Raw genomic sequence first — 16664 nt, forward strand, 5'->3', positions numbered from 1 at the left:
GATTTTTTAAATGAAAAATCGTAAAAAACATTTTATTGTCCTAAGTCCACATTTTGGGGGTTTTACGAAATTTTTACACAACATTTTGTAATCAGTGTAACAAGCTCTTAAAAACGTGTTAAGTCTCCGCTCACATATATTTTCTTACTCTCCTTTGTCACAGTGTTATAAATATCATCAACAACCCACCTTATTTTTTTCCCTTTATTAAAAATTCCTTCGTCCATCATTTGTACTCAAAATTCAAAATTTTTTAAACAATTTTCTGCGTCATTTTTTCTTGTTTTTCTTATTCAAATCAAACTCAAAACACTTTTCTTTGCTTTTCATTTTAAACAATTTTGCGAGCTAAAATAATATTATATTACTCATCGAAATAAAATTTCCATAGTATATACGCTTTAAGCATATTAATAAATGATCAGCTCACAAAACTGGCGCCACTAATTTCTGTTCAAAACATTTTTTTTTTTTTTTGTGCAAAACGAATGGTGTTAATCATCCGAAGAGAAAAAAAGAGAAAATAGAAATACTGAAAAAAATACCGACAAAAGTACTTTGAAATATGGGTCTATCATGAAAAATTCTTTAAAATAGAATTAAACATGTGAGACGTGTATTGTTTAAATTAATTTTGTTGTGTTTAAAAAAACGAAAAACAAGAAATTCACAAATGTTAAACAATGATACTATGTACAGGAATTTCTGATAAATCTCTGAATTATCGTCAAAATTTACTTTCAATTTCTAATCGGTGTAAAATGTTACCGTCTCCGAACAAGCTTTTAGAAGATGGTAAAGTTATGCTTCAAAAGATGTCTTCTGTGTCCTATTTTAGCGCTGATCTCTTCAGATTACTCGTTCTTTTTATAAAAGCTCTTTTTTCATAAGCGAATTAATGTTGACGAAATTAACCTTTGAGTTGATTGTCATGAAGCAGATGTGACAACATTTACTCACCTGAACTTAAAATTAACCTATCTACGTCATTCCTCACCAAAAGTCATAGATAGAACAATATTTCTGTTCGTTCTGTTTGATTACTTTTTCTTTCTTATTTTTTTTTATTTACTTTTTCTAATAAATAAAAAAATCAATAACAACTGTCTGGAAGTATAAATTCCATATCAATTAATTCAATTAAATACAAAAAAAAATTAAAAACAATCAAACTAGCGTTCATATTGTTCACATAAAAAATATTTTCCAAACCCAACAAAACCCCATGAACAATCATCATACCGAATAAATATTTATAGGAGTGGTATATCAACATATTTTTACTCATATGTGGACTGGGGATATACTCGTACACATACAGAAATACAAGAATAATAAAAAAAAAATCTGATCTGTCCATTCATGAGATTGATGCTCAACAATCCAACACATGTTTCCCTCTTTATTTTTTTTTTTTTTTTGTTCTGGAATATACACATTTTTATTCCTGCTATGCTCTTTCTGTTTTTTTTTTTTTTTCTTTTCAATGTGAACTCTAATAAACCCATCAACCATCAAGTTCAAAATAATCAACGTTTTATAGCCGTCTCGCCGGTTTAGCTCTTGTAGGGTTTTTTGTTTTTGTGCGCTGGACATTGGCAAAATTTCAAATAAAAACAAAACAAAAAAAAATATTATAACATGAGAATGGGAGAAAAATTAATATGACAAAACAAAAGACAATCGAAAGAATTTTTGGGATACAATCAAAATGATATCGATTGTTTCTTTACGTTTCAATTATTTTACGGATTCTTGTACCTTCGTCATCCTTTTTGGCAGGAAATGTGTACCTACAGATGGCAACAGTTGCTTCAATATTAATTTGGATACAGTGGTGTCTCACAACTATGGACCAGTTTTGCGGTTATTTCAATATTTTCATTTAAGTAGGATACCAAGGTTCCTTGACTACCAAGGACTATGAAGAGTTTCTTATTGCAGATTCTCAGATTAGAATTTTAACCTGATAAGTGTTAATTTAATAGTTCACCACTTTGATTTACAACGGTTTTCACCTATGTTCAACGTGACAACTAACATAAAATAAAACTTTTTAGGTACAAAATTTCGTTGGCAAGCATTGGTACATTAAAAGAATTTGTCATGAATCTTTTAGAAGGGTTGGGGTCAAAATTCTGCTTTACAAAATTCTGCTTTCAAAATTCTGTTTTTCAAAATTCTGCTTTTCATAATTCTGTTTTTCAAAATTCTGCAAAAAATAAAAAAAGGGTTTGGAAAATGTTCAAAAGCGCGCGCTTTTTAACATTTTCCAAACCGTTCTTTAATTTTTTGCAGACTTCTGTAAAATCATCTTCTTGAAAAATTATCTGCTTATTTGATTACTTACCTACATAATTTGTTATTCTTTGAATGTATATTAATTTTCGTTTTAAAAATAAATAAATTTGAAAAAATTAAGAACAGGTTTTTAATACTAAACATTTCCGAAAATAATTCAAAATTTTTTAAAATTAATATTTTGTATCAAACAACCGATGGGTTCCAATAAGTTGTAGATTTTATTTGGAAAATATTTGCGACACTTAAATAAAAAAATTTGGGAAAGTACCAATGTTGAATTACATTAATGAGTTGTATTTTTCTTTAGTCAGCGCATATGCTATAAAAAAAAAACAGAATTGTCAGAATTTTTTTGTTCAAGAATAATGCTGGCAGAATTTTGAAAAGCAGAATAGAAAAAAAGCAGAATTTTAAAAAGCAGAATTTTGAAAAACAGAATTTTCGTTAAAAAAGCAGAATTTTGAAAAGCCAGAATTTTGACCCGATCCCCTTTTAGAATCCTTATTTTCATTACAAATTAAACGATAATGGCAGATTCTAATACTGTACCATTGTCTGCCTCAAAGAATTTATTTTATGTACTAAAAGCTTTTCCAATTTTTTTTTCACACCCGTTGCACTATGTAAAATTAAATAGCAAAGTTTTAGGTCAATTTAAAACCATGCATACGGTTTAATAGAAAAAAATCTTAAGACTTTTGCCCCATCCGTGACGAATTTTTGAATTATAAATATTTTTTTTATTATTTTTTTTTTTTCAATTTTTCTGAATGAATTTTGTCTCGAAACTGTTTTAGAATTTGCTTAATTTTATTAAGAACGAATCAAATGTTTTCTTCATTTGAAACCGATGACGGACATAATCCTTTGATCCAGAGTGTATAACATTTTTCTCGTCACAGATGTTATAGTATAGCTTTAGTTAAGATTTAATGTTTTTACAGTCTTCCTTTAATAGTGTAGGCAACATAAATATCTTCATTTTTATTACCAGATGCGTTTTTGTTGAATTAAGTCTGTGAGAAAACTTGACAAAAGCTGAAACACAAAATAATTAAAATTAAAGTCATCTCTAGTGTGTGTATTTCCGTATTCGATTTTATACGGCAATTTAGAATTTTATGTAATTCAAAAAACCATAATTTTTTAATAACCTGAAATTTATTTTCATACATGCTATAATCTTGTGTTTTTATTGGCAATTAATTCATTTTATTTGTAAAATCTATTCCATGTCTTATTTTGTTTCCATTTTAATTTTTAATATATTAAAGTGATAAATCAATTAAAAATTTCTCACAATCAGGCAAATTCTGTGTAGGCTGTAAAAAAAAAAATGAACCCAAACACAAAGTTTTTTTTTCTTTTGATATTTATATGAAAAACAAAAACAAAATTCTTTAAATTTATTTATAAACAAAAAAAAAAAAAATTATAACATTTTAATATTTCAATGCGGAATTCTAATTTTTGTTCTTTTGGCATTTCCTTTACAGAAACCTCAAACGCCCGGAAATTGGCATTAGAAAATGCGCAATCTGCTGAAAAAAGAGAAAAATTAAAAGGTGAGCTCATTGAGAAAAAAGAAAATTTTTATATTACAGTTATTTATGTATGTATACCAAAGACCTACAAAACTTTTAGGAATGAATGAATTTTTCACTTGATTTTATATTTTTTTCTTTGTTTTGTTTAGTGTTTGCGTATTGAATCATTTTGTTTGTTTTTATAAAATTGAAGGCGTGAGAATAAAAGAAATATTTAGGACGAATTTGGACTATTAAATCAAATTTATTATTACTTCAAATAGAATTTAGTTATTTTAAGAATGATTTAAAAAAATATTAAAATTTGCAAAATGTTTCGAGGTGAATAAATTTTGAATAATTTGAGAATTTATTTTAGTGAAATTTTTAAACGAAATGGGAAATTAATTTTTGTTGATTTTTCTAAGAGACTTAAAATCTATATCTTTAAATTAAAAAGTGTATATTTGTGTCCTCAAGTTGTATTATGTCAGTTTAAACGTTGGTGTTTAAATAAAGTTGAAATTGTTTCAAACTTGAAAAAAAAAAAAAATGTTACGCATACACCACAGTGACCGATGAAGTTTAAACACAAACAACTCATAAAAGATTGATTTTCTTTCGACAAGAAAATCTTTTATGAATTATTTGTGTTCAAACTTTAACGGTCACTGTGGTGTATGCGTAACATTTTTTCTGAAGAAAAATACAAATATTAATGATTAGAAGCAGAAAGTTAAATTATGAAAGCAATTAACTTTTATGAATCAAATTTAAAAGTATTTGATTCTACATTTAAAATGGGTCGGTTAATGGGTCGTTATCATCTCAGAGACAAATTTAATAACCTTTTCAGGCGAAGAAACTTTTTTTCAAACAAATTGAAATCCTAAAAAAATGGAAGTCACGTTTTCTCTTACCAAACAAATCAAAAAAACGTTATCGAAACCCTCTTGAAATATCAGCTTTGTCATTTGCTTTCATTATGTTATCTTTTCATTCAACTAAAAACCACCAAAAAAAAAAAAAAAGTACTTTTGTTGGTTCTCTTCTTTTATTTCACTATACCCAACAAATATTACACCACAAACAACCGCTAATTAACCTTGATGTTAAGATATAGTTTATTTTGCAAAATGACGAAAAAAATTCCGTTTTGTCTACCGGAAGGTGATAATTAACAAAATAAAAAAAAATTAAATAATTATATTTTTAAAGTGCTTACGTCAAATTTCTAACAAAATACAAGAGGGTAGTTGTGGGGGTTGTGAAAATTTAGTTTTTTTTGTTAATATGTGCCAACAAATATTATATTTATTTTCTCATTTTTATAATCATGAGTGTGTGTATTTTTTTTTTGTCCTCAATCAACCAACCCACTAAGCTTTAGTATTTATAATTTTTCAACAGCTGATAAGCTCTAAACAAAAAAAAAAACAACAAAAACAAATTATTAAATACAATTTATAGAAATTTAGAAATAAATAATAAAAAATTATAATTTGGTATTTATTGTCATGAACTTAAAAGTGATAAGCGTTTAAAGTTCGCCAAGATAATAAATTGTGGTTGTTTATTTAATATATTTTTATATAGTATTTTTTAATAGAATATTTCTGATTGTATTTCATCAAATTAAAAAAAAAAAAATGAATGAATGAATGAAATCAATTTTGTCAAAAGTGAGAGCAAGAAACTGTTAAAGATTCTAAATTTATTCTTTGATTGTTCTATAAGAAAGATTTAAGTTCATATTAAGTAGATAAAAGGCGAAAATGGGTGGTCCGATAAAAGCAATACAAAAAAACATAATAAGAAAGAAATAAAGATAAAATACGTTAATTAACATTCCAATTTAAGACTAAATTAAGAGTGTATTAAAAAATTTCATACCGAAATTGTACAATTTTGTGCTTCTTGTTTCGTAGTCATTTAACAAAAAGAAAAACAAATGATGTCGAAATAAGTAAACACGGATACTATATGGGCAATTACTATTTGAAGCCCTATAATTCACATCTAGTTTTTGCATGTTTTATAAAAAAAAATCAGTTATTGAGAAAATATTGCATTTTTTTTACCAGTTTATTTTGCTATTTTTATCAGTTCTGACTGAAATTTGTCAATTTTCTCCCGGCACTTACCAGGCGAAATTTATGAAGTTTCCTGTAATTTATAAGTTTTTGGGTAATATTTACCAATTTTATTTGGGATTTATTAGTTTTGTGCTAAGCTTTATCGTGATATACAGAGACTGATATACAAGTTCACACAAATTCATTCGTGTGCTGATTAGTGTCTTCAGCGGAGATATACAAAATTCGCCTGCAATTTTCTTAGTTTCTTTTGAGATTTTCAAACTTTAGTAAAATCTATCAAATTTGGCTGAGATTTATCAGCTATTCGTTTCAGATTGACCATTACCGGCTGTTATTTACCAGCTTCGACTGAAACTTGCCAGATTTCTAAGTTTTGTTAATTTCGACAAAGATTAAGCTACGATTTAGTATAGTTTTAGCCGAGGTTTATAGGAATCGCTTGTCTCATTTGCCAATTTTTGCTGCTACTTACCAGTTTTCCGTACTCGTATCTACATAGTTTGCCTGTTAATTAACACATTTCGACTAGAATCTGCTAAGTTTTATCAATTTCGACAAAGGAATTCGATGCAATTTTCCAGATTCACTCTAAAATTTGACTCCAGCTCAATTTTAAAAAGTTCGTACGTGTTTTACCAATTTTGGCTGCTGTTTATCAGTTTTCGTTTGATATCAACAAAGTTCGCCTTTAATTTAACATATCTAGCTATCAAATTCGGTTAAAACCATTTTCACAGCTTTTTTCAAATCTTATCATTATCTTATGCATTAGTTTGTTGCTTCTATAATGTGTTGCTAAGAGTGCAATTGAATTTCGGTAAAGCTTCTATAAAAGTTTGCTCATGACAAACGTTGTAAAATTTATTTGAATCATTTATTTTGAAAAGGGGATAAGTTCATTTTATAAATTTTTTTAAGGCGAAATAAAAAACGGAGAAGTCTTTTTTTGTAAAAAATATTCATTAGGATTTTTCTTTTGGTATATTTGAAGTTCTTATAACCTACTCACAATAAGTCAAAACAAAACTGGTGAACGATCCTTAGCAAACAAGTTGTATGTAATTTTAACTAAATCGACCTATCTCCTTTTCAAAATAAACGATTTTATTACTAACAATACTGTGCTTATTTGTTGTATAAAACCCTTAAACGAAGTTTATTGAAAATTGTGAATTTTGAAAAATAGCTTCAGTAAGACTTCTATAGAAGTTATTGTTCCCACCTTTCGTCAGGTGATCTATGTAATAAAATAAAAGTAGGTATTATTATGAGCTTTGTAATTTGAGCATTTATAAAAAAAGGTTTTACTTAATTCCTCTAAGCTAAAGCGATTAAAAAAATTATCGAAGAAACCCTTTTCGGAATTCCTACTTGATTTAAATTCTATAAGCTAACCATGCGAAATGTTTATGAAGTTTTTTAATATTTTTTACTCTTTAAAAAGACTTTAAACAAGCATTAAACGTCTTCAAGACAATTTATTTTTCAGGGAGCTTTATAGAAGCTTTATATATATATATCCCGTTAGGTATAGTTTTTTCTGTTGATATCGAAGTTATATTAATTCGTTCTGGTACAATCCTCTTAATGACTTAGCCACATAGATTTATAAAAAAAACATTCCGTCGAAATAATCGAGCATTCAAGAGCACTGTTCCCTCCATCTCTGTTGACTTTTTTTAGTGCATATATACAAACTAGCCGACCCAGCCCTCGAAATTCGAGTGCCAATTTCTTTATTTTTTTTTGTATTTGCAACAAAAACCAAAATAGTTTCTTTATTTTTTATAGTATATGTTGTTGTTTTCTTGCGATTTTTGAAGACAAAATACACTACGTTTTAACTACGCTCAACTACGTAAAAAAAGTATCGAAAAAGAAAATGCAAAGTGTAATCGCCTTAATGTATTGTGTTTGCACCTTGCATTTTGCGATTCAATTCAACCTGTTTAATGTTCCATTCGTTCAAATTCCATCATTCAATCATTCAACCTCCACCAACTTCACTCAAATTTGTCATTCACACCATTGTATGTCTTTGTAGGTTCTGGTCTTAGCTTGTAGAAGTTTAAATTTCCGGAAGGGAGAGGGCGTTATTTATCGCACTTCAAGTAGGAATGATATTTGTGAAAATTTTAATGAATGCGTTCAGATATTTTTAAGAGATTAAAGATAGGTTCACATTTATTAAAGGTGCGTTCAGGTGTTGATCTTCACAGTATACAGTAGTAAAAAGGTAATCCGTGGTACTGTGTGGCAGTGAAATAAGCAAAACATCTCTTTGAAAGTGAGAATCGTCATTTTTTAATCAAACAAATCAATTCTTAAGGCTTTACCACACCAACTGCTTCGCACGACAACGTTTTTTTCTGTTAAAGCCATAACTACAATGACCTAAAAAGTGAAAAAGTGTAAAATTTACAAAATAAATTTTTTTTTATTTCTTTCTAGCGCTATTTGTTCTTGAAATTTTTTTGGAAAAAGCTACAAAAATTGTTTTTGAAACCAAAAAATAGGCTTTCTGCATAATTATTTTTAAGTTTGTGGTCGGAGAAACTGTCACAAAATGAGTTTGAAAATTTTCACTTTTTGACTTTTTGCAAAAGGTGGCCATTGTAGTTATACATACCTACCTAAAGTGAAAGTGTGGGAAATTTACAAAATTAATTTTTTTTTAAATTTCTTTCTAGCAATATTTGTTTTTGGAAAAAAACTACCTACAAAAATTTTTTTTTAAACCAAAAAATAAGCTTTTTGCATCATTATTTTTTATTTTGTAGTCGTAAAAAATGTCATAAAATGAGTTTGAAATCTATCACTTTTTGACTTTTTGCAAAAAGTTGCCGTTGTAGTTATACTTTTAAAGCCTTAAGGCTTAACTACAATGACCTAAAAAATGAAAAAGTGGGAAATTTACAAAAGTAAAAAAAATTTATTTCTTTCAAGCTCCATGTGTTTTTGGAAAAAACTACAAAAATTGTTTTTCAAACCAAAAAATAAGCTTTCTGCATCATTATTTTTAATTTTTGGTTGAAAAAACTTTTCACTTTTTGACTTTTTGCCGTTGTAGTTATAGTGAAAAAGTACGAAAGTGAAAATTTTGAAAAGCATTTTTGTATGGTTTTTTCGGGTTAGAAAATTAAAACAAAAAATGAGAAAAGCATATTTTTTTTTTTTTGTATAAAAACAATTTATTAACTCTTTTTTACAAAAAAAATTTCAAACAGTTTTTCTTACCTCAAAATCAAAAATAATTATGCAGAAAACTTATTTTTTGCTTTAATTAACAAAAACAAATAGCGCTAGAAAGAAATAAAAAAAATTAAATTTGTAAATTTCCCTTTTTTTTCACTTTTTAGGTTATTGTAGATAAGGAACAAAAAAGACGTTTTTGTTAGTTTTCCCTGAACCTCATAAGAAAAACGCTTTGTCATGCGCCATTTGGTGTGCGAAAGAATATAAGTGCCTTTTATGTAAACGTCTAAAAGTGCAAACTCAAATTCTTATGTTCTTTCAAGAGAGAAAAGGACGAAGATAGATTTCATTGTTATCAAGAGTGTTTACAAAAGATTGGAACTTAGTAATAGACTCTATTTTAATAGAATTCGATTTTAACAAAAAAAATTCATGGTAATAACACAAACATCTTACTTCTAAACTTAGATAACTAAAACAATGAAAGTTAACCATATTTAACATGCGATCTTAAAACAACGCACCAATGTGAAACCACCTTAATGTTTTTTGATTTTCGCTGAATGCTTTCATTCAGTCATGAATGACATTTCATTCCAGTCGATTTGAAATTTTCCAACAGATATTCCAGTTGTTTTTGTTTTGTTTTGTTTTTTTTTTTTTATATCGAATTTTATTTTGTTAAATTTCATTATTTCGGTTAAGAAAAAGTAAAAAATTGATTCTGCACTTATAGAGGTCATTCTCTATCGTTCAGTGTATAATTTATGCCCCTTCGGTTTTTGAGGGCCCGGTATTTTGTACCACAAAAACCATGTTCGCCGTTTTATTATATGATGATACATACCACTTATGTGGTGATGCATCACAACCTATAACCAGCAGACGAGCAACAGGCTTCAAATGAAAAATCATTCGTCAAATTATAATAAATAGTTTAGAAGTTATAATTGAACAGATGAACATTCCAAAATACATACAATTCAATTTACGCCAATCATTGCATAATTCTACTTTTTTGACTTAAAAAAAAACAAAAAAGCAATCAATACTATTAAGTGAGTAAATATCTTAACCTATAGAAATTTGTTGCATTTCCAACAACAGTGAACAAAAATGTATAAAGCGTGACTAACATGAAACTTAATTACAAACTGTCAACTAGAACTTGATGAACTTTGATGATGACAGAACTATACAATACCACCTAACGAAATCGAAATTCCTCATCATCAGCATTTGGCACTCTTACCACCACAAAACTCTATTTCGAACTTCAAAAAATATTTAGCTTAACTCAAACAGACGCACCCACAATTTGCCTAAAAGCTATACACCGCCGTTTGTAAGGCCCGTTTTGTTGTTAAACACATTCAACATTTAAGTTAGGGCGCAAAATAATTTGAAATTCCTTATCGTATAGATATGCTCAAAATGTCAACGTCACTAGAAAATTCCAAGATTGAAAGTCATTAAGAAAAAGCTTAAATTGTCGACTCATACAAATTCACGAGTACCAATCTACTACAAAACATACGATAATGTCAACTTGACATCACCTGTCAAATCAACTTGCTGTTCACTGCCTGATTTGACAGTTTGACTATAGTAAACACTGTCTGGTATCAGCAATTCAGCACCCAACCCTGTTGGAATTTAATTATTTTGCATTGTAATTAGTTTAGCGAAATCAGTTTTTTTTTCAGTGGAAAAAAAAAGAAAAAGACAGAAATGAAAACAACTGAATGAAAAAGTTGTTGAATGTTTTTTTTTACTTTTTCTATAGTTGTCAATGTTTTACCCCAGAGAGCAGTAAAAAAAAAAACACGCGCTCGTAATGTCTTATGATCCCAAAAGTTGCACACGCTTAGCGGCCAAAACGAGTTCTTTAGCGGTTGTGTCATCCGCATCGTGCCCCCACTCACCACCCATCTTTGACAGCGAATATACACCACAAACCGAAATGATTACTACAGTGTGGTAAGACGTGTGATGAGAGAGCTTGTGGGACTTTATATATATTCGTTTGGAATACCCCTAAAGAACGTGATACCCGATAACACATACAGTTGGCTGGCGTTAATAAGCATTAACTGCTATTTATTTTTTCCTCTCCAATTACCTTGAAAAGCCATTGCGTCGTCATTCGTTGTTGTCGTCGTCATTCAAGTCACAATCACACATCACAATAATATACACCACCACCCCACTACAACTACCGGCACTATGGTGGATATAAATTCTGACTATTGCTATAGTTGGCTTTATAGAAGGCTTATAGACGTGATAATGGAGCAATTAAAAAAAAAGCCTAATGTGTACTCGTACTCGTACTCGTACTCGTACTCGTGATGATGAAAAAGTCATCGATGCACACGGGACTGCAGCCAGTAACGAATGCACCACGAGTTTGTAGACCTGTTTGATGTAAATAACCAAGAGAAAAAGTGATGGTGAGTGATGCCAGTGTCAGTGCTGCTGGAGGAGGTGGTGAGGTGAAATTGTTTGAAGTTTCATGAAAAATGACAAGATAAATAAATATTTCCTTTTACTCTGCCCCTCTCGCTCTTTCATTCTCTTGGTTTATTTGTTTATCATTTTCTAAAAAACCTGCGTCCAATGAGAGAGTATAAAATTGGCGGTGACTCAATCAGATAGAATCCCCCACACTATTTTCAAATACTCGAGAGTCGAGACTCAGCTGACATTTGGCTTTGGACACAGCCATTCACAGCTGTGGTTGGTGTTGCTTTTATTGGCTGTTGCTGCTGCTGCTGGATGATGCAAGAACATGTTGTGTTTGCTTTAAATGGAAATACACGTTGTTTGTTTGTTATTTTATTCAATATGAGTAGGAGTGGGTGATTTGTTTTCGTTGTATCTTTTTTTTTTGAGATTTTATTGCGATTTGATCGGATTTTCCTTTTTGCCTTTTAAGTTGATTTCGTCATTTTGTTGGATTGAATTGCTGATGCTTTGTGGTTTGTGATGAGAGGATTTGGGGCATTTTTTTGTTTGGATTCATTCAGACGAAATAATGCGGAAGTTTGTATATAAAAAAGTGTGGCAGTTAGATATTATTGTGTTTATTTTTTAACATCAAAAAAAAAAAAAAACTAAATAAAGAAAGGTGATAAATATATAAAGAAGTAGGTTGTTTAGAGGTCATAGGTGTAATTTTGTTTTTGTTTTTATTCTGCAATATTTTTTGTATGCTTTAATTCCGAAATGAGTTTTTATTTACTTTTGATTTGTTTTGTATTTTGTTTGAAAACGGTTTGACTGATGGCTTTTCATCAGTTTGACTTGTGGCATTTGTGTATTGTCAGCATTGTCAGCAGTATACTAAAAATAAAATCGTTACTCTTTCGCAATGAGAACTAAATTGAAGTTGGAAAAGTGGATTACATTTCCATGTTAGTTGAATTGCCTTGAGAATTTAATACCCTGTATTTAATTTCAAAATACCAATGAGCTATGGTAAAATGGAAACATGGAAATGACTATGTTGGGTATTAGTTTTATACACATAAAAAGTGAGCAAATGGATGATTTATTACAATCTTTTATTAAAAATGTCACACCCGTAATGTTAACTTGTCACACTCATAAACTATAAAAAAAAAAACATTCATTTAAATTACACATTCATCATTTTGCACGTTATAGAAATTTAAATGATTTGTTGATTCGAAAACTATGGGCAAGTCACAACCGAAACACAAGTGAATTTTACACTAAAACTAAATCAAGTAATATACATATTTTCAATTAATTAAATATGGTTCTATAAATGACACGATCGATTTTATTAATATTGACTAAAGGGTTACCAAGTTTAAAATATGAGTAAAAGTGTCACACCCGTAACGATGAAAACATCAATTTTAAGTATAAATGAAAAACAGAAAATAGAATACAGATGTTCAACTTTTTTCCGGCGAATAAGATTCCATGTATATTTTTCTATCGAACACTTTTTCCTTTATGCTTTTCATACTTTGGTTGATTCACTTGAAAGGAAGCTTATTGTGGTCGTCCGACAACTATATTATTTCACGTTTACAGCCATCCATTATCTTGTCAATAACTTTCATGGTGTGTTACATTATGGTTAAGAGTTACACCCTTCCCCTTGTAGTTTGAGAAAAGATAGCTTTCGCTCGATTAATAAGGCATTTGGTTACAGTTAGTAAGCTGGGATTTGATAATTGTAAGTTATCTGAGCCCGGCGCACAGTGGGGAAAAGGCGGAAAAACCCAACTTTCGGAAGTACGATTTATTTTGATACTGCACGTGTTTCTAACAGTAAATTAGTTGAAGAATCAGAAAATGGAAACTGTTTTTCAAAAAAAAAATTGTGGGCCTGGAGATTATCGCTCAAAATTGAAAAATAGTGAAAACTGATAAAAATACAAGTAGTTTCAAAATGCTCTATTTACCGTATAATTTCAAGGTTTGAACCACCTTTTTTTGTAAATAGGCTTAAAAGAAATTGACAAACAATATGGTACATTAGTTTAGCGAAAAAGAATTGAATACGATTTTTTTGACAAAAAACATTCCATTTTAGTGACTTTTTATGTTCACATAAGGTTTTAACTACTTCCTCTGTTTGCCTCTGTTGGCGCATAGGTTTCGTTGGATAGTGTTAAATCTCAGCAATAGTTTTAAAAAAAAAACTCACCCGAAGACGTCCGTATTCGGTTTTTATAGCAATTTCAATCTGAAAAAGTCATTCCAAAAAAGCAAAAAAAAAAAAAATAAGGCAAACAAAAAATAAGCGGCTATTTTCGCCAGACAAATCTTTCTAAATGTATTTTGGTATGCTAAATCTGAATGTGAAGTCTGTTTTGCGAAACAACCCAAAATTGTTGATAAGATTGCAAAAAAAAAATTTTAAACCCACAATTTTAAAGTTTTTCGCAATTTAGTCGCTGTTGGGATCAGGAGTTTGTGTTAAGGAAACCTGCATTGCACATTTACCTATTAAAACAAATGTTTTTTCACTAAGCCACTTTTTTGACTTTATTTATAACTATCGGAATACAGTAAAACTGATTATTTGATGCCTCTCTTATCTTTAGTTCCACTTGTCTCAAAAAAAAGATAGAATGATTTAACGGAATGTTCCGCTAATTGAAGGAAAAGTTTAGGCTTGGTAGCCGTTCAAATTTTAGAACTAACCAAGGAAAAAAACAAGTTAAATTTTGAAAAAAATGTTATACCTACCGTTTTTGGATATTTTTCCTTTTTTGAAAATTTTGAATTTTTTTTTTCGATTTATGTAAAATTTAAACGGTATTTATTAATAAAATGTTCAAATAAACTCAAAAGAATTTGTTTTTTCTAGTAAAAAAGTGATTGGAAGTAAGTCATTTATAGCAGCAAAAACTTGATTTCAGATTTTTTAATATAATTTTTTTCTGAGTGGTCGTGGCAATGGTTGGTCATTGATGCAGGTTTGTCTTGCTATTAGTTACCTTTCCTGTAAATTTCATGAAAATTGGTTCATTAGTTTAGTCTTAATTGAGTTTTTTCCGGTCTCCCATACAAGGTGCCCCACTGTGCGGCTGCGTCTCCAGTCTTACTTCAGAACTTAGAAAGTATCTCGTATGGATCAATCACTTTTCTTAAAATTCCTTCGATAAAGAACTTTTTCGAACTATTGGAACGACATTGTTTTTTCATCGAATTTACTGAGCATTATTCTTCGTGGTAGTTTTAAGGAAGATTTCACTCTTGTTGAGACAAATCCTTAGCGGACGTCACTCAATGTCGAAATAGCCAAAGACTTGCCAGGTAACTCTTTCGGAAGAAAAAACTCTATTCTACAGAAGAACATCTTGTTTGCCTTTATCTTAATATTAAAAAAAAAAACAGTTTTGCTTATATTCTGTTTTCAATACAGCCCAAATTTCGAAAGTCAAATCGTATAGGAAAATTTTTAAATTTTAAATTCGAACTGACTTGATTTGCGATTATTTTTTTTTAAATTACACTTTTCTACAAAATTTAGCATAATATTTTTTTTATCCAAAATTAAACATTTAGACATCATTTTTTTTTTGTTTTTTGCTGAGCATTTTAATTCTTATTATTTAAAGTTTTTTCATCTGTTACATAATTGACAATTCAATGAAAATAAACATCGATATATTTAAAATTACAGAATTGATAGTAAATTCGTTAAAAAAAAAGAATTTTTATTGTTTCAAAGTTTTGTGTGATTTTTGTCCATTGCACATTGACAGCAGTACTCCAAAACGATATTTAAACACCATTTTGACACTTATCAAGCAAAAATTTCTAACCTGATTATTGATAATGTGAAATTTTGACTTTATTGCTTATTCTGGTCGCCCATATCGAAATATGTTTCCATTATTTGATCAAAATAGTTGACACAATTTTTCAATTAAGGCCCATAAGTATGAAAAATTTCATCATTTGTCACACAAAAGATTTTTGTCGCCAACATTTGTGACGAGAGCCACTGTGTGCCGTAGGCCGATGCAGCTTCTTTGCATCAGTAATAAAACTAACTTCCACTCTGTTTAAAGCGCCCCAAAAAATCCTTTAAGTATTTGTAAGCTCCCACAAAAAAAAAATCTGCCCAATTACTTTTTTTATAATCTTATTAACCTTTTATTCAAAATTTAATGTTATTAATTCCTGGTATTTTGATCCGATTTTTTTTCTCAATGTTAGTCGATTAACCTTGTGGAATTTGGTCTTGACCTAATTTTCCAGTATCATATTCCACCTAATTTTAAAACAACTTACCAACAATAATGTCAGTCAGTCCTCAATTATACTAAAAAAAAATAAGCTGATTCCTTGATTTAATAATCACTTTATCACATTTCTGTATCAAATTTCTTACTCATTGACATAATAAATGATCATTTTTCTATATTCATTTAGTAGGTATGTGTATATTTGTATGCATAATATCGTTGTGTATCAGTTATTTTGCTGATCTAAACTAAACAAATTGTAATTTATGATCACATGGCTATTTTGCGATACCAAAAATCATCCCTAGCCGTTCAAAATTGAAGAACTGTCAAACTTGACAACGTCGCAAATAAACAAATACTCCAAAGTAAGCAAAAAAAATAAAACAAATAATAACAAAAGCAAACAAAAAAACATCATTTTGTTCAGAAGCAAAAATGTTATACCTAAAAAAAAAAAAAACAAAAATAAATAAATTGCGTTCATATTTAACTGATAAGCAAAGTTAAAAAAAAATTGAAACAAAACCAGATGGGTAACTTGGGAATGAGGTGAGGAAAGGAGTTTTTCAAAATTTTGATTGAAGGATGAACTCATGTTTCAAATTCTTCTTTTTTAAAAAAAGATGAAACATTTTCGTTTCTTTTTTGTTTTAAATCTTCTTTTTGTTTTTTCATTCTTCTTGTTCATTTCTTTTTGCTATAAAATCATCAATAAAAAAAAAACTTCTGATTATTCAATTAATCATCATTTACCAGTTCCACACTTTGCAAAACTACCCAGGGGCGGTCTTTAATTT

At 29.0% G+C, this 16664-nt stretch overlaps 1 protein-coding gene across 1 annotated transcript in view; it reads left to right on the forward strand.

The window, feature by feature from the left end:
* LOC129907243 (transcription factor HIVEP3) overlaps positions 1–16664 on the forward strand; it is a 160331-nt gene that overhangs the window by 85230 nt on the left and 58437 nt on the right. The window contains exon 2 of the mRNA XM_055983352.1: positions 3801–3869. Within this exon, the coding sequence (XP_055839327.1) occupies positions 3801–3869 (69 nt within the window). The remainder of the gene's footprint in view (positions 1–3800; positions 3870–16664) is intronic.

The sequence above is a fragment of the Episyrphus balteatus genome, chromosome 1 (assembly GCF_945859705.1).
Source record: "Episyrphus balteatus chromosome 1, idEpiBalt1.1, whole genome shotgun sequence".
Classification (NCBI taxonomy): Eukaryota; Metazoa; Arthropoda; class Insecta; order Diptera; family Syrphidae; genus Episyrphus; species Episyrphus balteatus.